The 26,823-nt window shown below is 50.2% G+C and overlaps 1 protein-coding gene and 1 long non-coding RNA gene across 4 annotated transcripts in view; one reads left to right on the plus strand and one right to left on the minus strand.

Annotated features, from left to right (window-relative positions):
- Positions 1 to 2,620: 2,620 nt before the first annotated feature.
- Positions 2,621 to 26,823, plus strand: part of Slc4a8 (solute carrier family 4 (anion exchanger), member 8) — a 62,225-nt gene continuing 38,022 nt past the window's right edge. Inside the window, exons 1-5 of one of the 3 annotated variants that reach the window (NM_021530.2) lie at positions 2,621 to 2,848; positions 15,504 to 15,585; positions 23,820 to 23,969; positions 24,661 to 24,796; positions 25,589 to 25,749. In NM_021530.2, the coding sequence (NP_067505.2) occupies positions 2,804 to 2,848; positions 15,504 to 15,585; positions 23,820 to 23,969; positions 24,661 to 24,796; positions 25,589 to 25,749 (574 nt within the window). In that variant the 5' untranslated portion in view covers positions 2,621 to 2,803. Of the gene's footprint in view, positions 2,849 to 15,503; positions 15,586 to 21,239; positions 21,316 to 22,127; positions 22,213 to 23,819; positions 23,970 to 24,660; positions 24,797 to 25,588; positions 25,750 to 26,823 lie in introns of those variants that run through there. The other 2 variants (XM_017316718.1, NM_001347102.1) reach the window with 2 other exon arrangements.
- Gm52175 lies at positions 3,563 to 6,710 on the minus strand. The gene is made up of 3 exons (XR_003951485.1): positions 5,497 to 6,710; positions 5,268 to 5,400; positions 3,563 to 3,800 (listed from the first exon to the last, which is right to left on the minus strand). It is a non-coding gene; the product is annotated as a predicted gene, 52175 (long non-coding RNA).

Genomic DNA, 26,823 nt, shown 5'->3' on the forward strand with positions numbered 1-26,823 from the left:
TTCACTAGGACTGGTTGGGATGACTGTCACCGAGTTGCTTCCCCACCCCACCCCACTGTTTTTTTTCCTTTAGATTTATTTTTTGTATATGAGAACAGAGTCACTGTCTTCAGACACACCAGAAGAGGGCATCAGATCCCATTACAGATGGCTGTGAGCCACCATGTGGCTGCTGGGAATTGAACTCTGGACCTCTGGAAGAGGAGTCAGTGCTCTTAACCGCCGAGCCATCTCTCCAGCCTTACCAGAACATCTTCTAATTATAACATTTCTTTCTACTGCTCTTTTCACTACTGTTTTCCGTGTTGGACCGACTGTGGCTACTCTGCATGTTACCACTCTCAAATCTTGGCCCCAGACTGGAGATGTTTGCTCTCTTCACCCTGGCAGGTGTGTGCGCACACGCACAAGCCGTGCTGTGCACATGGAGGTCTGAGGTCAGCTTGCAAGAGTGGGTTTCTTTTTACATCGTGTAGGTCCTGGGGGATCAGATTCGGATAATGAAGCTTGGTGATGAGTGGTGTCACCTGCTGAGCCATTTCGCTGAACCTCAATACATGTATAAATAGATTGAAATAAACATACATATATTTGCAATCTTCTAGATGCCTAGCAACCTCTGAAGCTATGTGGAGTACAAAGGCATAGAAAGAAAAAACGTTGTGAGATGATAACCAGGCAAGGTTCCTTTTATAGATGATCAAAAATAATGATGTGAGTGATGGCTGGAGAGATGGCTCTGGGGTTATGAGCACTGACTGCTCTTCCAGAGGTCCTGAGTTCAAATCCAAGCAACCACACGGTGGCTCACAACCACCTGTAATGGGATCTGATGCCCTCTTCTGGTGTGTGTCTGAAGACAGCGACAGTGTAATCACATACTTAAATCTTATTTAAAAAATGATGTGCATGCATGCACATGCGTGTGTGAGTGTGTACATGTGCACATTTATGTGTGTACTCATGTATAAGTATGCATGTGGAGGCCAGAGTTTGATGGCAGACACCTTCCTCAATAGCTCTCCACTATTGTTGTTGTTGTTGTTGTTGTTGTTGTTGTTGTTGTGTTGTTTCAAGACAGGGTTTCTCTGTGTAGCCCTGGCTGTCCTGGAACTCACTTTGTAGACCAGGCTGCCTCAAACTCAGAAACCCGCCTGTCTCTGCCTCCCAAGTGCTGGGATTAAAGGTGTGTGCCACCACTGCGAGGCTATTTTTTTTTTTTTCTAATGTGCATTGGTGTTCTGCCTGCATCTATGTCTGTGTGCTACATTTATTTCTTGCACCTGAGGAGCTCAGAAGAGATGAAAAAATTCCCTGGGACTGGCATTCTGGATGGTTATGAGCCTCCATGGAGGACCCGGAACCCAACCCAGGTCCTCTAGAACAGCAACAAGTTCCCTTAGCTGCTGAGCTGTCTCTCCAGCACTCTCTGACAGAATCTCCCACCAAGTCTGCAGCTCATCATGGATTGGTTGAGACTGAGGCTGGCTGGCAAGCTCCGGGGACTCTGCCGTCTCTACCTTCCCCAGCACTGAGATCACAAGCTTTTGCCTCCAGACCCAGTTTTCCTAGGTGCTGCGGATTGAACTCTGCTCCTCACACTTATATGGTAAGAACTTTTTAGACCGAGCCATTTCCCCAGCTCCAGAGACATTAAGGCCCAATCTTGTTTCTTATTTTGATTACAGTGTGTACTGATGATATGTGGAGATTGAAAAAAAATATTTTTGTGTGAGATAAGGTCTAACCAGGAAGTCTAGGCAGGCTTGAACTTGCTGCTATCCTGCCTCAGCCTCCTGAGGGCTAGATGAGCCTGCACCACCATAAGGGTTGAACTTTGACATGTACTGGGTCATGCTCCTTTCTGCAGTTTTGGCAGAGGCTGAGATTGATTGCCACGATCCCTTTCCCCTCAATGGCTTGGACTCACCTCCACTCTCAGGAGACAGAAGACAAAGGCCCCTTTCTTTCTCTCAAGCTACGGATGGTTAACCTACTCTGTTTCCTTTTAAACTCAGATCAAGTCGAATGCCTTACTCCTCACTTTCCAACCTCGCCTCAGATCGGTTAGTTCCGCTGCTGAACAATAATTCGTCTTACAGTATGTCTTTTGGACACGTTGAAATCACCCTCAGCTCAACCCCCACTGTCTGCTGTCAGTCTTAGACTGGGGAGACCCGAGTCTCAGCCTCTTTGACTGCTTCCTGTCTGCTGCTCTCTAACGCTCTTCAATCTGGCCACTAACTCAAGGGTTAAAAGTAATTTTAGAAGGCTCTCTCTTCTCATTACTTCCTCCTGCCATCTTGGTTTCGGAGGGAAATTTTCTATTAATTTAAAACCCATCTTCCGAGGAATAAAATCAGAACAGGTAAACCTGACACTTTCCCAAGAGTCAGGTGCAGCTGCAAACAGAGGCAGGGATTTTCAGTTCCTAGCAAGCAGTAGGAAGGACCTCGGAGCCCGGAGGCCCCCTAAGGGGGGAGGCGGTTTCTAAGGCAACCGGCGCGGGGAGGGGGTTGGCTCTCTGGCGCCCTCCTCCCTTCTTCCTGGTAGCCCAGGGTACCGCCGGACAGCGTCCTCCCGTGCTCCGCGCGCTGATTGGCTGCTCGGGGCGCCCTCTGATTGGCTGCTGCGGGCGCCTCGCGGGCTGATGGCTATGAAGGTGGCGCCGGTTGATGGTTGACCGATCCTTGGATCCAGGGTAGGGGTCGCTGCGCGTGCGATCGTCTCACACTGGACTACAGGGCGCGGACTGCTGCAGCTCAACCTGGAACCTACCGGCGAGACCAGGCTCCGCCCGGCCATGCCCGCCGGGAGCAACGAGCCGGACGGCGTCCTCAGCTATCAGGTGGGCCCCGCCTCCCGCTCCTCCCCGGCTCAGCCTCGGTGTTCTGCCCACCGCCCCGCTCCTGCCCCAGCCGGGGTTCCAGGCGTGTCCCCGAGGGCAGGGGGGAGGCCCGCACGGGACGCCAGGGGGCGCTCCGGGTGGCCGGGGAGGGTGACCTTGGGCCGAGCCCGGAGCCGCCGGCACTGCAGCATCCCCTGCGTCGCCGGCTGCCCGGTGTCCCGGAGCAGTGACCTCTGTCCGCGGGTCCCGGTTGGCGGCCCACACCGGCTTCTGGCCTTGCCTAGTTATGCTGTAGGTGGACGAGAGGGAATCCAGGGACCTTGCGCGGGTCTTTGTGTTTTGACTCTGTTTCCTCAGTGACTCAGAGGAAACCTTGCAAAGACCGGGAGGCTGGGAACAGCCCTGAGAATGTAGCCGGCTTTGTGGATCCCTCCGTGCTGCCCAGACAGCTGACAAGTTCTGGGTATGGATGCACATGAACCAGGGGAGCCGTGAGGTGTCAACAGCGCCGACACCACCAGCCTTACCTAGAACAACAGGGGCGGCTAATGTTAGGAAGCATTGGACTAGGTGTGAAGGGTCAGTGGGTACAGGTTCCAACCTGCTTCTCATAGGCTTCGCGATCTGAGTAAGCTACCTGTCTCTTGGAACCTCGGTTTCCCCATCTATTAAAATGGAAATATGTGTACGGTTTACTTCACAAGGCTGTTTTAAGGACTCCGTGAAACACAGTTTATTGTGTGATATCCAGTGAGTAGTAGCTTTTTGAATTCTCACACCGGCTTTCTTGTGAAACCCGATCAGGTGTGGTTACTGCTGTGCCAAGAGGGTTTGAAGGAGGGAAGGGAGCTGAGCCGGAGACTAGTACCGAAGCAGGAAGGGTGGCGGGTCTTGGAAGCAAATGCCATGTTGACATCAGGAGTGGGTTCTGGGAGGAGGCATGGAGAACTTCCTGCATGTGGTGAATGAAGTGGGCATGACACACCCTGCCCCTCTTCCCGGCAAGTAGCCTTTGCTTGCCAGTCACAAAAATAGATCTAAGATCTTGGAAAACCTTTCCCCATCTGATCTTATGACATGCTATGTTATAGTCAACCTTTGTTTGGGAGACAGTGAGCAAAAATAGGCCATGCTCTTGCCTCTTCCAGCTGGTAGAAAAGGAGAATTAGCGTTTTTGTTTGTTTGGTTGGTTGGTTTTTTTGCCTTTGGCGGTTCTGGGGATGGACTGCCTTCTACTTGCTATGCAAAGGCTCTACCACTGAGCCATACCCTGGCTAGAAGTAAGAATTGTGTGTGGATGCCTGTGTGTGTGTGTGTGTGTGTGCCCGAGCACTCATGTGGTGGCTGGCCAGAGTTTGATATCTGGTATTCACCTTATTTATTCATACATGTTCTTACACTGAACATCAGCTGGCCATGAGCCCTTGGGATCAGCCTATGGTGAGGTCCTCTCACCCGCCCCGAATGCTGGTATGCTTTAACACGGGTCCTGGGAGTCTGGATTCAGGTCTTCATGCCAGAACAAACACTCTACCTTCCCTGCTTCCCAAAGTCAACCAAACAAAACACTGTAGTCCTAGTCCTCCTGAGGCAGGAGGATTGTGTGTTTGAGGTCAGCATAGACTACATCATGAGACCCTGTTTCAAAAAAAAAAAAAAAAAAAAACAACCCAAAACCAAACAACAACAAAAACTACATAAAGGAAATGTGTCATCATAAACTCAGGTGCTTCGGCAGTGTCCCAGACAGCCCTGTGAGAGGGTACGTGACTCAGACCATGGGAGAGGTTTCTAATGAAGAAAATTTGGGCAAAGGTCTGAAGAGTGAACATCAGCTGAAGGAAAGGGGAGGTCGAAGAACTTGGAAACAGAACAGGAATTTCAGACGTCCTGTGGCAGATGTGGAGCAGGTTCTGGAAGGACAGTGTGGTGCAGCCACAGGAGCCACGGGGGAATGAATGTAAGGTGTGTTCTGGGTTAGTAACATAGGGAGACACCGTGGCCCCTGCTGAAGAAGCTGGTGTTTACCCGAGGACCAAGAGTTGTCACTGGTGAGGGGGCTTGAGACAGAAGATGGGGTCCCGATCAGGCTAGGGTGTGTGTGAGGAGATCTGTCTATAACCTGCAGAATGTGTGCTGGCTGTATCAAGTAACACTTGGGTTCTGTTAGTGGCCTGTAGAATTGATTCCTTTGTGTCTGCACACATTGTAAGTGTGTTCTTTACAGTGGGTGATGGAGTGGGCTGGAAAAGGGCTGTGAGGTCAGGTAAGGGAACTTGAGATTTAGGGAGGGAGGAGAATAAGGGCTGAGAAAGGAATGGCAAGGGTTTGAAGGGATAGTTAGCCAATGGGCGGTCACCGTAGTGACCACGCCCTCTGTGACCACGCCTCCTGAGCCCGCCCGAGGGAGGGACTGGACCTTGCAGAGCAGGTGAGCTGTTTGAGTTGTTGAGAGCAGAGGTTCAAGACACCACAGTTGCACATCCTGACTCCATCCCGGACCTTCTGACGTAACTGTCCACAGCTGCCCTCCATCCGGCATCCAGAGGGGGCTTAGAAACACAATACAACACATCGTGTCTTATCTCAAAACCTGCCAATGGCCTCTTGAGCAATTTAGAATAAAATCCAAACTCGGCCATACTTACCAAGGTTTGACATGGCCAAGGCTTCGGCCAGTCTCCCTGGAGTCCTCCACTCTGACCATGGCCTCCAGCTCTGACTTCCTTTGCCTTTCTTTGGTATGACGTGTTCCTTCACAGCTCGGGATCCGTCCTCTTTCTAGGACACTCTTCTGCCTCATGACTCACTTGTGTCTCCTGACCTCCACCCCTGAGTCAGAGATATCCATAGGATTCTCCTTGTGTTCCTTCCCAGCAAAGAGTGAGTGTGAGTGTACTTGTCTTCATATCCTGTTGTCTCCTTAGCTGGAAGTTCCAAGGGGCCCCGGAAGAGATGGTCCTTTCTAACTCTGCCTGGTGTCCGGTCAGTGCTTGGCTGCTGGAAATGAAGGGCTCGTGGGCCAGAGACAGAAGTGCCTCTCCTCATGGTCTACTGAGCAGGATGTTCACGAGAGAATTTGCAGGTGGTCGCTGACCCACACGTCCTGTACCTTGGCTCAGGTTAGCCATGGGATCTTTCCTCTCCTCTCCACTGAGGAAATTCCTTTTTGACCTTCTAGGCTGGCTTCCTGTAGCTTCACCAGAATTGAACATTCAGGCTCCCTGTAGGCACCACCTGCCACGGGTCCTTAGGCCTTCACCCCTTATGGACCACTCAGGCTCCTGTCTGCATTTACCCCACACTCCCCTTTATTTGCTGGCACTGCCTGCTTTCTGAGCTCCAGGCACCACTAGGTTCACCTTTCCGTTCATCTCATGGTCACCTTTTCTTCTTCAGTTACAATGTTGAGGGTTGAACCCGGCCTCACTCTGTGACTGAACTACTCCTAGCCTCATATCAGCTCACTTTTTCTGTAGCTCCGAGAATTATACACCATTACAATTCCTACCTCTCAGATGAAGAAACTGAAATGTGGTGAGCTGAAGTGTAAACTTCTAGAAGGGCCGAGCCATCTCTCTCTGAAGGCTGCGCCCTCAGAAGCCATGCAGAGCATCCATCCCATGGCTGTAACCTCGTGTTAGAGCACCTGGCCCTGAGTAAGCCCTGGAGGTGCTTGGAAAAGCTTACAAACGGATGTATCACATCGAGTGAGTAAAAGGAAGAAGGCAAGAAGACCGCTTTAGGGAAAGCCCCAGCTCTGGGCTGGAAGGTCTTACAGCCTCACAGGTCTCCTGGTCAGCACTTGCAGAACTGTCCAGGAGGAAGTGCTGGAAGAGAAGCCCAGGAGGTTGGACACCTTAGGATCTGAGTAAGGGAGAGCTGGTGTGGAGGCAGTAGGAGGGAGGGACCTCGCTGGACCGACCAGGGAGCAGGGAAGCAAAGGAGCCTGGCTTTTGTATGCACCAGCCTTAGCACGTGTAGCAGAAATATTCTGAAAACCAAAACCAATCCCTGGAGCTGGGCACAATAGTAGATGACTGCAATCCCACCCCTGGGAAGATAGAAGCCCGAGGATGAATAGTTCAAGGTCAAGAGATGGGCCAACAGGGTGAGCGCTTCTGTACAAGCCTGTCCATTCGAGTTTGAACCATGGGACCCACATGAAGACTGGAAAGAAGGGATAGACTCCACAGAGTTGTCCTCTGACCTCCACAGGTGTACCACGGCAAGCACATGCCCACATAGCATCACTCCCTCCGATCCCTGGCCCCCACAGACACGAACCCATGCAGGCAGGAGCACATGGTGGTATAATACTAAGAAAGGTGGACCAGCAGTTAAGAACACTAGTTGCTCTTACAGAGCACCCAGTTCTCAGCACCCACATGGTGACTCATAACTCTATCTAGGGCTTCTGATACCCTCTTCTGAAACCAGACACCCATGTGTTTCTCTCTCTCTCTCTCTCTCTCTCTCTCTCTCTCTCTCTCTCTCACACACACACACACACACACACACACACACACACAAACACACACACGCATGCACGCAGGCAAAACGCTCTCTCACACATAGATAAATGTACAAGATAAATGTACAAACAAGTTCACAGTTAATCTTGGCTACATAGAGTTCCTGGCCAGCCTGGGCTGCGGGGGTCTACTGCACAAAGGAGTGAAAGGAGAATGTCAGACCCTGGTGTGTGGGAGGAACTGAGGAGTCCAGCTTGGGAAGAGCCTCACACCTGTGTCTTATGGTGGACCTGAAACAAACTCCCGGGACAAGAGTTCTGGAGTTGGTTTCTCGTGTTCAGTGGCTTTGGCACACGGTGCGCGCAGTACATCTTTGCTGAGCAAATGAATGGTTGGCTCCCCTGAGAGCCGACCTTGATTCCTGAAGGTCCGGGCCAGTTGATGGTAAGCAGGTGATAAGTGTTTGCTCAACTCTACTGAGCAAAGACTCCAGTTCCAGATGGAAGTTTGCCCCCTCACCCCATTGCAGTACGGTCTGTACCCCTTCGCCCTCCCTGCACGTGCGGGGGCGGGGGACAAGAGCCTGCGGGAGTCCTCCACTGCTGGGGAGCTCTGTGGGAGGGCAGTGGGCTGACTTGAAGAGCAGAGCCTTGGCCATAGAACAGGGGCAGCGGAGGCTGCTCATTTACTCCCTTCTAAGCTGCAGGTAATCAACTCAGAGCTGCTTGCCTTGGCAGAGCAGCCATAGTGTTGCCAACACAAAGAGAAACAGCCTCCTCGATTCAGCTGCTAGGTTACAGTGGCCCTGAGGTAATGGAGCCTTTGGCCATTTCCCATAAGGTAGGAAGGAGTTCACTGCTGCGTTGGTAACTGGGAGTCACAGACGCCTCCTGTCTTGTTAGACTAAGCACTGCCTGCTCTTCGCTCTTGGGCTTGTAGTTTCCTCCCTCTGTTGTTCCTGCTTCGGAGTCAGAAATCACATCTTTCAGGCTCTGGTTTTCCCCTCCGATCTTCCTCTCCAATTTTGTTTCTCTGCCTCATGCGTCTGTGGATATTTTCTTTTTTTGAAAAATATTTCTGTGGATGAGTGTTTTCCTTGCATGTATGTGGGTGCTCCATGTATGTACAGTTACCACAGAGGCCAGAAGAAGGCATTGGATTCCCTGGAACTGGAGATACAGGTGGCTATGAGCCACCACATGGGTGCTGGGAACTGAGCCCAAGTCTTTGGCAAGAGCAACGAGTGCTCCTACCCAAGGAACCGTCTCTCCAGCCTTTATAAAACCAACCACCCCCTAAGGAAAGGATCTTTGTATGTAACCCAGGCTGGCCTTGAATTGGTAATCTTGCTGCTTCAATTCTCAAGTGCTGGATTACAAACACAAGCTACCACGCCTGGCTCTATAATGCTTTTAAGTACATGTGATTCCTTTGCCGTTTATATAATTTTCAACAGTCTTACTTAGCGGTACTCTTAACTTGCTTCTGCCGGGTAAAGTCAAGAACACTGATGTCACTGCGGCTTCGATGTGCATCTCTCCAGGGACCAGTCTTCTCCAAGTCTCTACTAAACGGGAGTGACTTCAAGTGGGGCTCATGAGAAGAAGCACGGAGTCACTGTGCAGTCTCGTTTCCCAGCAGACTGGAGAGTGGGAGGGAGCCCACGGCCGGCCAGTGAGTGACTCCTGCCACAGGGCCCATGGGCCACGTTTTCTTGTTGTTGGGCATTTGTAGGCATTGAGGAAGTAATTGAAGGCACCCAGGCCTGCCCAGCCTTCCGACCCTGTGACAGCGCTGTCAGAGAACTGCACAGCTCTTGAGTTACCAAAGGGATCTCGTCTTTGGCTTCGTTTATTCCAAGCCAGAGTGAGAGAGAAGTAGAGACCTGGCTTCCAAGGGGGCTCCAGGGAGCAGGTGTTGTGCTGGGTGAAGAGGCAGATGGAGAACCTGAGGGCTGCTGAGCAACAGGGCGCTTGGGTGTGTGAGAGTCTGAGCACGGACTGCTTGGGAGGACAGTGTGAGTCTCAGGCCGTTCCCACCGCGGGCGTGCACCCACCATGCTCAGGTTTCTGGAGCCCCACCGCGGGCGTGCACCCACCATGCTCAGGTTTCTGGAGCCCCACCGCGGGCGTGCACCCACCATGCTCAGGTTTCTGGAGTCCCACCGCGATCGTGCACCCACCATGCTCAGGTTTCTGGAGTCCCACCACGATCGTGCACCCACCATGCTCAGGTTTCTGGAGTCCCACCGCGGGCGTGCACCCACCATGCTCAGGTTTCTGGAGTCCCACCGCGATCGTGCACCCACCACGCTCAGGTTTCTGGAGTCCCACCGCGGTCGTGCACCCACCACGCTCAGGTTTCTGGAGCTCTCAGAAACGGCCAGGTTGTTTGCATTGAGCAGTGTTAATACATAATTAACACTAAAGCTTGAGCCTTCCTGCCCCTCACCTACACAGACACAGATACATGCACATACAGAGATACACAGCACACATGCATGCACACACACTCCTAAATATATACTTACAACCTGCTTAGTCCACATGTTACCTGTATGTGTGTGCTCCCAGGGCGCTTGGTATTGGATAACGATTGGGCCGGGTCTTCCCTGGGGAAGACCAGTTTTTAAGGCTTATAACAGTGCTTTATCTCTCAACACTTATAACAGTGCTTTATCTCTCAACACTTATAACAGTGCTTTATCTCTCAACACTTATAACAGTGCTTTATCTCTCAACACTTATAACAGTTCTTTATCTCTCAACACTTATAACAGTGCTTTATCTCTCAACACTTATAACAGTGCTTTATCTCTCAACACTTATAACAGTGCTTTATCTCTCAACACTTATAACAGTGCTTTATCTCTCAACACTTATAACAGTGCTTTATCTCTCAACACGTGCTGTGAAGTGCCAATGAGTTAATGAAAAAGGCTCAATTTCATTTTTATTTATGTGTATGTGTGTCTTTGTGTATGTGTGCACAAACAAGTATCTGTGTGCGTGTGTGTGTGTGTGTGTGTGTGTGTTCGAGTGCCTGCCTGTGAACTCCAGAAGAGGGCGTCAGGTCCCGTGGAGCTGGGGTTTATTGGTGGTTTATTGGAGCTGCCTGGTGTGAGTGCTGGGAACCAAGCTTTGGTCCTTGACAAGAGCCTCGCAGCCGAGCTGCCTCCAGCCATGCAGTTTCAATGCTTTAATGTGAATTAACACCTCAGCTCTTTTTATGGAGTCCCTGGGACCTCCAGTTCATGTTTAGCAGGCAGCAGCATTAATGAGCCACTAGGAGGAAGCATGGGAAGGAGGCTCACTCGTAAGGAAGAGTTATCTCTAATTCCCCACTCTTCTCCCTTGTTCCCTTCCCCTGAGCTTGCTTAATGTGCTCCTCATGACTAATCTCTCCTGAGCCACGAGCTCCTTTGAGAATCTGGTAAAAGCTATGGCCTGCCCCCCCACACCACCCAATGCACAGCCATCTCCATCCTTCGGTCTCCTGGAAGGTCATGGACTCCCAAGTTGGAGAATCTTGCTTCCTGTAAGTAGTGATGGCTGTAGAGGCAAATAGAGCCAACTTTTGTGGCCCCTGCTGCAAGCATGGACCAAGAGGGCTGAGATTTCCTTTTCAGCTTGATAATTTCAGACAATCTTGGCATATGCTTGAAAGTTGGGGAACATTTCAAATGTATATCAAAGGAGAGATATTTGCATAATGAATCATCATGTATCAACGACAGTGACACACACACCATCTTGTCTCTTCTGTTTCCCTCTACTCGCCATGGAGCTCACAGGCGTGCACTGCTCACAGGGGTGCACTGCTCACAGGGGCGTGCACTGCTCACAGGGGCGTGCACTGCTCACAGAGATGCACACTGCTCACAGGGGTGCATGCTAGTACAGGGATGCACGCTGCTCACAGGGATGCACCTTGCTCACAGTGGTGCACACTACTCACGCTGCTTACAGGGGTGCATGCTATGTACAGGGGTGCACGCTGTTTGTAGGGGTGCATGCTGTTTGTAGGGGTGCATGCTGGTACAGTTTAGGAACTGTGCTGGGCTTTAGGAGATGCTCATGGCCCATGGCAGCTGTGGTGGCAGCTGTGGTGGCAGCTGTGATGGCAGCTGTGATGGCAGCTGTGGTGGCAGACACCTTTAAGTCCAGCAGAGGCAGGCGGTTTCTGAATTCCAGGCCGGTCAGGGCTACATACTGAGATCCTGTCTTAAACAAAGCAAGGAGAAAGGAGCTCATGGGCAGATAGGCTAGATAAGCAAAACAGGTGTGTTTGGTTTGTTTTTGGTTTTGTTTTTACTTAAAAATGGTTCCTTGTCAGGTGGAGAGATGGCTTGCTGGTTAAGAGCACTGGCTACACTTTTAGAGGACCCTGGCTCGATTCCCAGCACCCAAAAGGCTGCTCACAACTGTCTCGTCTCTGGTTCCAGGGGATCTAATGCCCTCTTCTGGTCTCCCCCAATACCAGGCACACGTGCACAGACATGTAGGCAAAACACCCTCCACACAGTTAAAAGTACACGTAAGAAAAAGTTCCTCAACTGTGGTGTAACTCTGTCGCATGTGCAAGGCCCTCGGTTCAACCCCCAGTACAGCACAAGGGAAAAGGAGCAGAGATGATTCTGTAGGAGTCTCCATACAGCCCAGCTGCAAGCAGGGCTGGTGTGCGGGTGGGAACTTCATCAAATTGCAACGCCGTGGGGCCGGCCGAGGGAGGGCTGGAGGTTACCTGGAGGACTGCATAGGTCAAACCAGGCGCTTCCCTCCCCCTCCTTGTCCCTTCCCCTCCCTAGGGTCTTTCTGTGTAGACTTCTTGGCCAGGTACCCACTATGTAGCTCAGACTGGCCTTGAACTCACAGCTGTCTGTCTGTGATTACAGTATGAGCTTCATCTGAAAACACTTCAGTGCGTCTTTAAAGTGTGTTGTAGAGGCCTCTGCAGCACCACCGGGTCACATCAAGGGCGACAGGCTCTCCCGCTGCGTGTCCTCCTCGGCAGTCACATTTGTTCTGATTTTTAGAGACTTTGTAATAAATAGCTTTATTTTCACGGTACAATGCAGAAGGGACAGGAAATTCCCCTGCAGTCCCTCCCCACCCGACAGACCAGCTTACATGCCATGGCTATGTCCATAGCTTCATTAGGGCGGGGTCTTAGAGTTGGATGGTTTTATACCCTGCCCTAAAATCCTCTGTGCTTGACTGTAAGTCCCTCCCCCAGCCCCTGGGGAGGACTCTTCTTTTTTTAAATCTTTATAGTTTTGTCTTTTCCTGAATGTCACAGGACTGGGATTATTCAGTACATAGAATATCCTCCTCCTCTTACTCCTCTTCCTCCTCCTCCTCCTCCTCCTCCTTCTCTCTCTCTCTCTCTCTCTCTCTCTCTCTCTGTCTCTTTCTCACCCCCCCCCATAACTTCCCTAGAGCTAGTGATCCTCCTGCCTCAGCTTCCTGAATTCCGAGATGACAGTTTGTGTGTTCATTTAGAGGGACATCTTGGTGGCTTTTAAGTATTCAGCAGTGATGAACCTCTCTCTGTTCAGGATTTTATGTGGATTTAGGTTTCGGTTTTAGTGGCAAATACCAAAGAGTATATTACAAAATAAGAATCTGCTTTGTGTGAAGCGCCCCCCACTGTGGCTGTAGACGCTTCCTTTCTCCAGCTGCACCGAGAGATCTGTTCTTTTCCATTCTCCATCCGGCTGGAGCACCCAGTGCCCTCAGAGACCCACACCAGGACTAATCCCCATACACTGAGAGGCCAGCCTGGGCTACAGAGCAAATTCCAGACCAGCCTGAGCTACAGGGTGAGACTTCTGGAAAACCATAAAAGAAAGAAGAGTTACGGTGTTCACTGTTGTGGTTCATCTCTGTTGTTCTAACTGGGGATGCTGCTGAGGGCGGTCGGACAATTTGTCCTGATTTCCCCTCTGTGTCACGCATCACCTGGAGCTGATCCGGAGCCCGTCCTCAGCCTGTTCCCATGCACTGCGTTACTTAGAATAGACTCTTCTGAAATCGGCACATCACCAATTTCACATCTGTCTCTGTTTTGTTTTGATTTTGAGAATCCTTTTTTACAAAAGATTTAATTTATGTGTATCTGTGTGCTTGTGTGTGTGCGAGTGGTGGTGGCTCTTGTGGGGCCAGTAGAGAGTGCTGGCCCCCTGGAGCTGGGCTTACCATGGTTTTAAGCGCTCTAAGGTGAGTACTGGGACCTGAACTCGGGTCCTTAGGAAGAGCAATACACTCTTAACCACTGAGCCATCTCTTCGTCCCTGATCTGAGAGTTTAAAAAACAAGTTCTTGTAACTTATTCTTTCTTTTGAAAAATTTTATTTATTTTTTTTAACTAATATTTTGCCTGCGTGTATGTCTGTCTGTGCATCATTTGCATGCAGTGCCTGTGGAGGTCAGTAGAGGGCATTATGGTCTCTGGACCTGGAGTTACAGATGGCTGTGAGCCACCATGTGGATGCTGGGAATTGAACTTGGTGCTGCTTTTAACCACCGAGCCATCTCTCTACATACTTTATTCTAAACCATAATCAAGTGTTTATGTTCCATCTCCTTTTCTTTGACAAAGTATAGCAAATCACAGGGTTTGGGTTTTTGTTTTGTTTTGTTTGTTTTGTTTTTTGTTTTTTTCTTTGCTCTTCAAACTTAATACTCTGTCTTGAAGATGCTTCTCATTGTGGTAATAATATGCAATTTTAAATATCTATGAAAGTAAATTATCAAATTAATTACTCTGACATTTGACATTCTATTTCTCTAAAAAAATTATTTAAGTTAACCTCATTAAAAATATCTTTTCATTGTGAGAATAGATTGTCTGTCTTCAGCGTTGTGTTTGGGGGCATAGCGGAGCAGGGTGAAGTGAGTGAGTTGGAGGTCTGAGCCATACCTGGAGGGAGGGTGGGGGGACCTGATGGCAAGCACGGGCCACTCGGAGGTAAGGATGTGCCCATATCCCTGGGGGACTGGAGCCTGGCCAGAGCCGCACACCAGGGAAGGAGAGCTGTGCCGGGCCATTGGTGAAGCGTGTTTTGTCTTGGTGAGTCTGTGCCCAGTGAGGTGGGAAGGTGTCTGAAGTTACAGTCATTGCTTTAAGAAAGATGTACTAAGCACATGTGATACGAACATTTCTGTGCTAGGTATAGGGCTGTAATCTTTTTTAAAATATTTGTTTTCTTTTAATTCTAAGGCAGGGCCTTACTATGCAGAAGTGGATGACCCGGAACTTGCCCTGTTGACCAGGTTGGCTTCTGCCTCCCGAGTGCTGGGATTACAAACATGCGATACCACACCTGGGTTGTTTCTTTGTGTATTGTTTTTTGGTTTTGTTTTGTTTTCTTTTTGGTTTTGTTTTTTGTTTTTTTGTTTTTGAGACAGGGTTTCTCTGTGTAGCCCTGGCTGTCCTGGAACTCACTCTGTAGACCAGGCTGGCCTCAAACTCAGAAATCCGCCTGCCTCTGCCTCCCGAGTGCTGGGATTAAAGGCGTGCACCACCACGCCCGGCTTTTTTGTTTGTTTGTTTTTTATATGTGTGTGGGTATGCCTGCATGAGTGCAGTTGCCCAAGGAGGCCAGAAGAGGGCATCATATCTTCTGGAGCTGGAGTTATAGGCTGGAAACTGAACTTGAGTCCTTTGTAAGAGTATACATACTCTTAATCACTAAGCCATCTACACGAGTGCACACACACACACACACACACACACACACACACACACACATATCATTACTACTAACTAGGATTGGAGTGTGCCATTAGGACATAAAAATTGGGGGCTAGGTTAGTTTGGAAGTGAGGGCAGTTACCACTCACAGCAAGTGCCTGCTAGTATTCCTCAAGTTTCAGATGGCTCTCAGGTGTGTAATTGGGGTCCATTGAAAGGACAGGACTGGGAGTCTTATTTCCTCCCAGTGGTCTGTGACCTTGGGTATATTTATTTAATGTGCTTTGGGTCTTGTCTGCTCACAACAATGGGAAAGAGAATGGCTGGCTGGCATATTTGCATCTCAAGGTTATTATGTGGTTCCAGCCGCTGTGTTTCCCCTCTGGGTATCTCAGAGCATCTTGATGTACACTGTGATTCCAAGTATTTGAATGAATGAATATTTGTATATTTTGGTGACTATTTGCATATCTGTTTTTAAACAGAGGCCAGATGAGGAAGCTGTGGTGGATCAGGGTGGGACCAGCACAATTCTCAACATTCACTATGAGAAAGAAGAGTTGGAAGGTGAGTCCCAGGGACATCAGGGGCTGTCTGGCTTGGAAAAAAACAGACCTGGGTTCACGCCCCGACTTTCTTTCTGGCTGTGAAACTCTGTGGGGGAAAACACTTAATCTCCTTAGCCTCGTCTTCCCTGGTCTTGAAAAGGAAAAAAGCCGAGGTGATGAACCCCACCCGTCCAGTCAGCTCATCAGAGACCTGAGACAGTGCTCAGAGAACTGGGAAGCTCGACATAAATACTAACAATAACCTTTTCCTTGAGGACGTGAAATACTCATTTAGCTCCCTGAAGTTTTTTTGTTTTGTTTTTTTATAACCTCATGGAGATGTAAAGTATCAACACATATTCAAAAGCAAATAAACTATCAGTCGTTTAAAAGGCCAGTTTGGCTGTGATTTACTACTCGCTCTTCTGTTCTAACTATGCCCATTTCTACCTGATTAAAAAAAAAAAATCTAAGCAAGCAAATGGAACACAGAAATAGACAAGAAAAGGCTCTGTGAGAGTTCACAGTAAACGCTATATAAAACCCTAGTGAGATGGAAGTGGGAGGGGCCACCCTTGTTCCCTGGCTGACCCCAGCTTTTCCTTGGACTGTTATATGGTGTCCTGTGTTCCTTTATCCTGGGGGCAGGGCGGGAGGGGCTGGCTGGATTCCTAATCACGGCTCCTCATTAGTGGTGGCATTCCTTATCCTGGAGGAAGGTTTGTGTCCGGAGCAGCTTTAATAAGGAGCCAGGTCCATCTCTGAGTGTGAGAGAGGCCACTGCGCTTCCCCTGCGCGCTCCCTGACTGCTATGGTTCAGCTTCCGATGCTCAGACAGCTTGCGATGGTGTGTTCTCTCTGAGCTGCCTGTTCCCGCTGTGGGCTTTGCATCAAACTGGTCCAGGCCCCAGAGAAAACTCAGCCTTTGGATGGGGAACAGAGGAAAACTGGGGGGACTGACTCGGCCTCTGGGTCGTTTCCCTGAGAATGTGTGTGGGTGGCGGGTAGCGGGTGGGGGGTGGCACTACATGGAGTAAGGCCTCTCTGAGTCAGGCACTTCATACCAACTCTCCTTTTTCCTCTGTAGTCTGTTAATGTCACCCGGCAAGAAGATCACTACCACAATTTTGAGGCAAACTTGAAGCAAGCTTTATTAAGTACTGGCCAGAACAGTGGTCACCGACCAGTCCCACACCCAGATTCTCAGAGTCTGGCATTGGAGTGCATTAGCCAGGGCTTTAAAAAGGCAAAGCCCACAAGGCTGCGTATCTCCCGCCTGCATCCAATCAGGGGCAGGCATAGTTCTTCCTGCCTGAGTACCTCCTGCCTACATGCGATCAAGCACATCTGGTGTAGTTGGGACACCCAAGCTTGTTTACAGAAGCAAGCAAATGCATGACTTGTTATCATACATGAACAGCAGTCCCCAGCACTCAAGGAAATTGTCTGTTTTTGTGCTATAGCAGGTTAGAGGGTTTGTTTTATAGCTCTCTTAAGCACAGTTATTTAAACATAAGCCCTAACTCCAGCCCTCACAGTACCTCAGGCATGTGCTGCTGTGTTATCCTCTGTGAGCTGTGGGAACTGATTGGGTGGCAGGGGAGACTCATGGAATCCTCTCTCCTCAGTCTGCCATGGAGCAAAGCCGGCAGAGCTAACCTCACCGCCCTGCCGCATCATATAGACATACTCTGTGACGCACCCCAGAGTGTATTGCTAGCAGCTCCGCCATCCTCTGGCTGTTTCCCTGTAGACCTTAGTCCTCCACTGAGAAGGGAACATGTGTGAGTATTTTCTGTGTCCTTGGGAATAGCATAACAAACTCCCACAAGCTGTCTTGGATTTTGAAGGCCAGGTCTCACCCATCAAGGTCAGCTGCGGAGCTGTTGGGAGCAGCATCCCCAGATGGCAGCATCCCCAGATGACATCACCCCTTTCTGGTTCATGCTCTCCTCTGCTGAGAAGAAAGCTGGAGGATGACACACTGTGGAGGGCACTGTGTGGGAAGTGGCCTTTTGGGACCAGATCCTTTCGAAAACTTGAATCTCTCCTGTTAGCGCTTAAACTGTAGACTACATGCAAGTGGGGTCCCAGTCCTGAAATGTCAGAGCCAGAGAAGAGGAGAGGGACAGGAATTTTCTGAGGGTTGGGTATGCTATGGGTCCCACCTAGACTCCCATGGAGGTGAGACTGCATGCAGGGTGGTGGCATCACCTAAAGGCACACAGAGAAAAATGAAAAAACCAGCCTAGCTTTAGTAGAGGATGCCATAAACTGCTCTGGGGCACATGCCATCTCTGGGGATTCTGGGGCTGCCGAGAAACCCCACGTCTTCTTTGCCCTTTGTTTTGCATACCTACCCATGTTCCCGTATACCATTCTCAGAGCCATTGTGACAGTAAACACGGGTCCTTTTGAGTGAGCTGATTCTGTCAGTAAGAGTTACTGTCGAGAGCAAATGTGAACAGAGCTTTCCCGAGATGACTCAGAACAGCAGTGCGCGGTGCGTCTCGGGGTGGGGTCTCTCGCCCCCTGTATGAGAGGAATGGCTCTTGTGTGTGTGAGAGGAATGGCTTCTCCCATTTTTCCTGGCAGACCATTACTCCCGATTAAGTGCTAGATTTATGATTCTTGACGTCAGCTTAATGCGTTCTAATACACTCTTAACAAAGGCAAGACCCGCTTGGCCGTATTTAAAACTTTAGAGGCTTGTGTGTGTTCCACGTGTAAGACTTCCCCTGTGCCAACTGACTTGGAGTCACCCTGTAAGCCCTGGGGAGCAGAGCATCCGTTAGTGCTCACTAACGAGCTGCGAGCTGCGAGCTGCGTGTGAGTGCTGGGTAAACAGTGCACAGGGCGGCGCGCTCCACAGGCCCCTCTCTCTGTGGATGACTCATGCCTGAGATTTCTCTTCTGCTCCAAAGATCCAGTGTCTCATTCATGGCTGCTCGTGTGTGTGTGTGTGTGTGTGTGTGTGTGTGTGTGTGTACATTCTACATTCTTAATTTTAAAAACATCAACATCTTTCTTACAAATGTCACTGAACCAGGTGCTTTATTAGCGCGCTGCCGGCCTCAGTAGACTCAGTAGGCTCTGGCTGACTGAGGAAAGGAACGAGAGGCTGGATAAGAAGGAGGGGTGGTGGCTGAGCTGCTGGGCTGGGCTGGGCAGTGGGTGCCTGCTTGGTTGGATGACTAGTGAGGTGATCATAGAGTTAGGTTGGTGGGGTCACCAGACTGACAGAATCCAGCTAGCGGCTTGGGTTTTATTTCCCAGTGTCTGTTTGCCGTCTGTTCTGCTAATTTTACTCAGAAAAATCGGAGTCCTTGTTTCAGAAACCCTAGCTCAGAAACTGACAGGCCATTTTTGTGATAGCCATTTGGTCTCTCCCAGCTCCGACCCTGCTGAACTAGGCTTCATTTTTGGCCTGTCTCTCTGGTGTCTTCCAAAGGCAGGGAAAGGCGCCTCCTCTCCTCTAAGATGGATGCTTTTCCTTCCTACAGAACCAGCAAGGGCGTCTAAAGGACGTCCTTCTCTTTATGCCTGTCCTGCCTGGTGGGGATTTAACTTTTGAGACACATCGTATGGTATGGTATGTGCTCAGTACATACAGAGCCCCTCCCTGTGCAGTGCCTTCAGCAGCACTGCCGAGATTCACACAACTTAAGCATTGTGTTGGTACCTAAGAATGGCCAAGTCTGGACCTCCTCTAGGACCTAGAACATTAATTAGAACCTAGATTTACGACATCGGACAGTCCGTGGCCCTCCTTGCTTTACCGTGATAGTCTCAGTGGGTAAATTAGTCAAAGAGACGAGGCCTGATAATGGGTTCTAGGGTTTTTCTTTTGAGAATGTACATACAATTAAATAATGCTAGCAGTTTTCCAGAGTGGGTGCCCTGGGGGCGGTCAGAACATGGTCAAAGAGAAGCAGTAGTCACAGCCTAACTGTTGGGACAAGAGGAAGCTCGTGGTCGAGGCTGCTCTAGCAAAGCCTGAGTGACCTTCAGGCCTTTACTTAAGTCCAGCTCTACGCAGATACATGGAATTTCCCAAGAGTCCCTCACCTTTCGGGAGGTTGATTGACGTGATTATCTAGGATATGACTGAATTCACCGCGAGCTACTCCACGAGCTGCTCCTGCAGCCCTGAAGTTATTCTGCCTCCGTTCTCCTCTTCCCACCTGGCTCCAGCCCCACTCGCTGTCCCCTCACTGTGGAAGCAGCGTGCACATCCACCTTAGCACGTGCACTGGGCCCTTGACTGAAGGCACCCCCCTCTGAAGCCCCCTCTAATGTCCCTTCTTTCTCACTCAGGAGGTTCCTTCTGATGTTCCCTTATTCTTCCTTTCACATGGTAGTCCCCGAACACAGTAGGTCCTCAGTCTAAGGTAATCAATTGTACTTAAAAGAATATCTTTTAAGCCGGGCGTGGTGGCGCACGCCTTTAATCCCAGCACTCGCGAGGAAGAGGCAGGCGGATTTCTGAGTTCGAGGCCAGCCTGGTCTACAAAGTGAGCTCCAGGACAGTCAGAGCTATAAAGAGAAACTCTGTCTCGAACCCCCCCCCCCCCAAAAAGAATATCTTTTAGTTTTCATTATGGCTGTCTTCCCTGAAGACTTTGTGCATATTCCAGCTGTTGGGACAGAACCTGGCACAATTAGGTGACACCGTTCCGTTGCCAGTGCCACCATGGGTGACTTCAGAGATGAGCTGTGGGGATTTCACGGTTGTGTTAGGGTGGAATACCACCAGTAACGGATGGCATTCAGTTTGCTCGCACTTTACAGGGTGCCCTGAGAACGCCAGAGACATGTGCTGTCTAGCTTTATGCCAGCTCTGCACGATGCAGGGTCACCTGGGAAGAAGGACTCTCAGCTGAATTGCCACCATAGGACTGGCCTGTAGGACAGTCTATAGATGTCCATGGGTGGGACCAGCCCATTGTGGGCAGTGCCACCCCTGCGTAGGTTGTCCTGGATCTTAAGAGAAAGTAAACTGAGCAGGTCATGAGGACCAAAAGGGTGAGCACCCCCCCTCCGTGACCTCCACACCAGCGCGTCCTGTCCATCTCCCACCCCCACCCCCAGGTTCCTGCCCTGCTTGAGCTTCTGCCTCTGTTCCTTTGACGATGGACTGTGTGTGGTGTGGATGCCCGAGCAGAGAGAACCCTTCTCCTCCCTGAACTGCTTCGGGTCCTGGTATTCTATCACGGCAGTAGTCACCCTGACGAAGACGGTCTGGAATCCTACATCTTAGCAGATGGCCACTTCTGCTGTTCCTTCTTCTACACCCAGGGATCTGCCCGTCCAAAGTGTTCTGATATGTACATGACAGTCTTGAGGTGGGGGAGGGGAGGAGTGTACTTCCACCAGAGAGCATTCTCCCAGCCTCCCCACTTGCTCACAGGTCTCCGCTAGTCTTCCAGGCGTTGCTGTTCCTATTTTGTTTTACAAAGAAAAGGAGAACTAGACAAATGTTAGCGTAGCCCCGAGCCTCCCCCCACCCCCACTGTATTGGATGATGGGGTGGAGGCTGTGGAGGCTAAGCTGTCTTAGCAACTCCCGGCTTGTGAGGGAGGATGGCGACTTGGCAGCTCTCCTCAGAAAGTCTGACTTCTGGAAAGTCTACAGCCTGAGGTGTCTGCCCTCGTCTGCTTTGTGTCTCAGGCTACTCAGTGTGCCTGTGAGCTCCTCTGGCAACCCTTACAGCTTATTTATGCTTGGAGAGGGGGTGATCCTGTACAAGGTCAGTTTTTGGGGCTCCCATAGTTCACTTCCTGGGGACGGAAGGTCTCACCTCTCTTCAATATCCGTGTTGCTTCTCACCTTTCTCTCACTCTGTGGCCTACTGGGTGTCCCTCCAAGATGGAGGGTTTCAAATGCAGAGGAAGGTGCTCCACGGGTCAGCTAGGACCTCCCCCTCCTCCCATGCTCTGGCAAGCACTTCATGCTTATCATCGAGTCCTTTTGTTGCCCCTTTCAGATCCGAGGCACCCTTAGGTTGTCCTGCACCCTGAGCAGGTCTCCAGGGTCTAACCCGGGGAGGCACTTGGAGATACTCTGTCTGCTGAATGCAGATACTCCGCGAGGAGTGCTGGCTGCATAAGACAGTGCGGGGTGTGGAGAGGAGTTGGGGATTTAGCTTCATGGTGGAGTGCTTGCTTGTGCTGGAGCAATCTGGAGCAAGTGCAAGGCCCTGGAATCCGGTGCTCAGCTCTGGGCAGGGCTGGGTGGGGTGGGGTGGGAGGAAGACACTGTGCTTGGCAATGTGTGGGTGCCGGAGGAGGATCAAAGCCAGGACCTTAAGGAGTGCACAGGTGCACAGTAGGGAGTAAGGCAGTTGCTGGGCTGTAAGCAAGGCAGAGAAAGTGTGGGAAAAGCTTTAACTAAGGGCTCTGAGTAACTTTGAGGAAGGTGACAACACATCTCCTAGGGGAAATCAGAAACCCTGCTGAGGAGGCAGGGGAATTTGCCCTGAATTTTGGGTGAATGCTTGTGTAGAAAGCCCCAACACATTTGAGGAAGAGCAAGTGGCCTGGCCCAGGTTAGAGACAGGGTAAGGTGCCGGGCTACGTGCGTGCAGCAGCTGTGCAAGGTGGATGGAGCTGAAAGCAGCTACTCTGGGGCTGGTGAAGGTGCAGAGGTATGCATACGGATGGTTTTCCAGATGTTCCGTGCCAGCATGTGGGACTACCCTGCTCTCCAGATGTTCCGGGCCAGCATGCCGGGCTACCCTTTCAGCTCCCTTGAGCTGATCACCTGGGTCTCACAGGGGTCATTTATTTTCATGTTGACTATGTGAACTTGTCGTAAAGGAAGGAACGTCTGGAGAAGGGGCTGAGAGCTGAGCATTGGAGTCCTAAGTTCACAGTGGTGAGCCATGATCTGGGCTGTGACCTGTAATATTACTTGAGGTATTAAATTTGTTAAAAAGGACACCTGCTTCATCAAAGTGGGGACAGAGAAAGGTTTGACATCTGTGACCTGTAGGACCCAGAAGGAAAGGTACAGAAGGGTAGAGGGGAGAATCTGAGGTAACTCTGAGTCCCCACACCTGAGGTGGTTCTTGTTTGTTTGCTGGGTTTGTTTTTGTTTTATTGGTGATTTCCTGTTTTGTTTTTGAGACAGGGTTTCTCTGTGTAGCCCTGACTGTCCTGAAACTCACTCTGTAGACCAGGCTGGCCTCCTACTCACAGAGATCTGCCTGTCTCTGCCTCCTAAGTGCTGAGATTAAAGGCGTGCACCACCATTGCACTATCTTTAATGTCTCTAAACCCAGCCTCATTCCTTCTGACTTACCGTGTCTGTCAGCAGTAGTCTAGATGGTGTAGTGTCCAGTGCAGAGCTGGGCCCCTGCATGGTCTGCCAGCACCGTGCTGAACACGTTTTCCTATTTACTGCTCTTGACTGTCCTGTGAGTTTAAAAAACGAGCTTTAGTGTTCCTTTTAGAAGATGAATCAAGTGCTGGGCAGTGGTGGTGCACGCCTTTAGTCCCAGCACTCAGGAAACAGAAATAAGCTGATCTGAGTTTGAGGCCAGCCTGGTCTACAGAGTGGGTTCCAGGACAGCCAGAACTATGCAGAGAAAGCCAAAAACCAAAACAATTAACAAAGAAGCTAGAGAGAATAGATGACTTGTTTATGTCATACGGCTAGTGATGAAATGGAGTTTCGAACCCAGGACAAGCTGACTGGAACCTTAACTGCCCTTAACCACTTTTCTAAATTACCTCTCTGCCAAGACCTGCCACAATTACCATATAGGAATTGCTTCTTCAAGTATCACTCTCATTACCCTTGTGATAGCAATAAGTAACATATATTCATAGTTTGTACGTCGGCTTCCCTCTCACCTTTCTTCTCCCTCCCTCTCCCCTTCCCTCCTTCCCTCTCCCTCCTTCACCTCTTCCCTCTCCCCTTTCCCTTGTGCATGCTCATCTGTTCTGCTGCCCCACCCCCTTCCCAAGCCCTGCTCCCTTGACCTCCCCACGAGTCCCAGCCATCATGCAGTTTCTCATAGGTAGCAGGTATGCATAATGAAGCACACATTCTTCAGTTTGATTGTCACAATATCTTTTGAGGTTTCAGCCTAGTGCAGGACAAAGGAAGACACAGCTCCTGGGTGGAGTTGTCTATGAAGTTTAAACATTCCAGAAGTGACCAATAAAAAAACCTGTGATCTTTTTGCTCTTAATTATGCCACACCCTTTTGTGGAAGGAATTCTCTCTGAGTCTTCTGCTTCCATCCAGGTCATAGAACTCTGTATGTGGGGGTTCGGATGCCGCTGGGGAGGCAGAGCCATCGGCACCACCGCACTCATGGCCAGAAGCACCGGAGACGAGGAGGGCGGGGCAAAGGAGCCAGCCAGGGCGAGGAGGGCTTGGAAGCCTTGGCCCACGGTAACACCCTGGAGGGAGGACAGAGGCCCATTGTGGGGAGAGGTGGTGAGGCGTGGGAAATGCAGGAGGAGCATAGCCACGTAAAGTCATTGTCTGGGGTTTCCAATAGGAAGGAGTGCTTCTAAGGATTAAAAATGCCTTCCTGAAAATTTACATTTCAGCACCCCAATCAACAGTGTCAGAATTCATTCGCTAGAGAATTAGCCATTTCTTTTTACTGAAATTTGTCAGATCTCTAGAAAACTATAAACACAACACCACCTGTTTATGTGCTCAGGTATTTTGCCTACATGCATGTCTGTGTGCCACGTGCGTGCCTAGTGCCCTTGGAGGCCAGAAGAGGGCGCCAGATCCCCTGGGACTGGAGTTACAGGTGTGAGCTGCCATGTGGGCGCTTGGAACTGAACCCAGGTCTCTAGAAGAATGGCCAGTGCTTTTAGCCACCGAGCCTTCTCTCCAGCCCTGGTTTCTAGGTTCTCATGGGACTTCTGCGAGTGGTCTCAGTTGACAGCTCTGCTCCCTTGTGGCCATGCTTCCACAGGAGAGCCTTTCCTCTAAGAAAAAGGAATGTTTAAACCTGTATTCAGGGCATCTTCTATATACCCCCAAGCTGCTAGGCAGAATGCTATTTTTGTTCTGATTTGGAGGCTGGTACACATGCAGACGTTTCTCTCTCCGGTTGGTTTCCTAGACACCCCGTCTCAGCGTGTTCAGTTCATTCTTGGCACTGAGGAAGATGAAGAACATGTGCCTCATGAGCTCTTCACAGAGCTGGACGAGATCTGTATGAAAGAGGGGGAAGATGCTGAGTGGAAGGAGACGGCCAGGTGAGTGTGGGGCAGACACCTGCCTGCTGCAGCAGGCCTCTCAGCAGGCCAGACCTGCTTGCCTCTTGTCTCTTCTTGGTAACGTGGTTACCAGTAAGCCTGGCTCCAGCTCTCCGTGGTGCAGGGTCAATGCATGCACTGTTGTGGACATTTTCCGTGGCAGAGTTAAACAGGCCAGTTGGCAGTGAGTCTTCCCTGTTTGTCTCCGTGGGTTTCTGAAGTCACACAAAGCACTGATAAAAATGTTGTTGTTTTTTGAATGTGGTATCACTGTGTCCTAATGATGTAGAATTTTAAGAATTATCCTTATTATAGACAGTTTTATAACTAAAGATTTTTAAGGGGCTAGAGAACTTGGCTCAGTGGTTGGGAGCACTGACTGTACTTCTAGAAGACCCAGGTTTGATTCCCAGAGCCCACATGGCATCTCACTGCCTGACACCGTCATACGGATACATGCAGACAAGACACCAATGCACATACAATAAAAATAAATATTAAAAAATTTTAAAACAAATTAAGCAAAAGAAAGTGGCAGTGTCCTTCAATCCTACTGTCCCAAGGATAAAACTAGGAATGTATTTGGGTCTTAGACATATATGTGTTTGTAATTTTATGTTTGTCTCAGAATAAAAACGGGTGAGATTTGCACTGTACCACAGCTTGCTTTTCCCACTTACTCTGTGTCTGAGCATTAGATTGGGAGTTAGTGTTCAGCGTGACAGTTCAGGTTTTGCCCTCTTGCAGACCCCACCCTCTGTCTCTGACATCTCATGTTGGCAATATTTGCAGGTGGCTGAAGTTTGAAGAGGATGTGGAGGACGGGGGAGAGCGCTGGAGCAAGCCTTACGTGGCCACGCTCTCTCTGCACAGCCTGTTTGAGCTGAGGAGCTGCCTCATCAACGGCTCTGTGCTTCTGGACATGCGTGCAAGTAGCATAGAGGAGATCTCAGGTATGGGGCAAACGATGGGCAGAGGAGTTGGGCGTAAACTCGGAAGTATGAGAGCCAAGCATTCTGGCTCACACCCGTAACCTGTCATTAGGAGGCTGGAGAGCAGAATGCCAGCTTTGAGGTCTGAACTCTACAGTGATACTTTATCTCAAGCAAAACAAAACAGAACGTTGAAGCCAGAAAGGAAGAAAGTTAAAGGGTCATTGAGGCGGTGTTTGCCGTGCCAGCTGGGCAGGCGGCCTTAGTGCCATCCCAGGAATCGGTGATGGAAGGACCAACTTCCGGAAGCCGTGCTCTGACCTCCACGAGCTCACCATGGCACTTCCTTTCATCACATACACGCGCACACACGCACACAGTAGTGGTGGTGATAGTAATAATACCTTTTAAAAAGTAAAGATTTAAAAGCACACACTCTTCCTCTAGAAGAGATACAGGAGGTGAGCCATGGCATCCCACACTTCAGCATGGGGTGCGGGGTGGCCAGTCTGGTGTGAGCAGATGTTAAGTTACCATGTTTGGGGAGCAGCATTGGAAAGCACAAGTGTCTAGGTGATTCTGCCTCTCTGAGGAGGGGGACCTGGGGACCGAGGCCAGTCCTGATGGAATCCTGTGTCGACTCCTTTGAAAGGTGGTGCCTGGGTGTGCCACCCACTGTGGGGAAAGTGGGATTAAAAAAAAAGTTCTCTGTCAGTGCCCTGTTCACGGCTGCCGAGGCAGCGGAACCTGGGGGGATTGGAGGCCATAAATGAGCATCAGAGAGGCCATACAGTTTGTATGATGCTGAGGGTTAAAGGGCGTCACACGAGTAAAGTGTGTCTCGCCAAGTCTGAGCTGCACGTGGCGCCAGCTAAGCCTTTGCACCGGGCAGGCAAGCCGCACGTAGCAAAAATCGTTTTTTGTTTTTTTGGGGGGTTTTTTGTGGAGGCTTATAAACAAATAGCAATAGCCAGGTATAATCGAAGTGAACTCAGTGCTGTCCACTACACCTGGCAGGGCGTGGAAGCACATCCCCACACTGCGTTTGAAGAAACTGAGGTCACAGGACATGGTTTTTTGGAGTTTTTTTTTTTT

This window comes from Mus musculus, chromosome 15 (genome assembly GCF_000001635.26).
Source record: "Mus musculus strain C57BL/6J chromosome 15, GRCm38.p6 C57BL/6J".
Classification (NCBI taxonomy): Eukaryota; Metazoa; Chordata; class Mammalia; order Rodentia; family Muridae; genus Mus; species Mus musculus.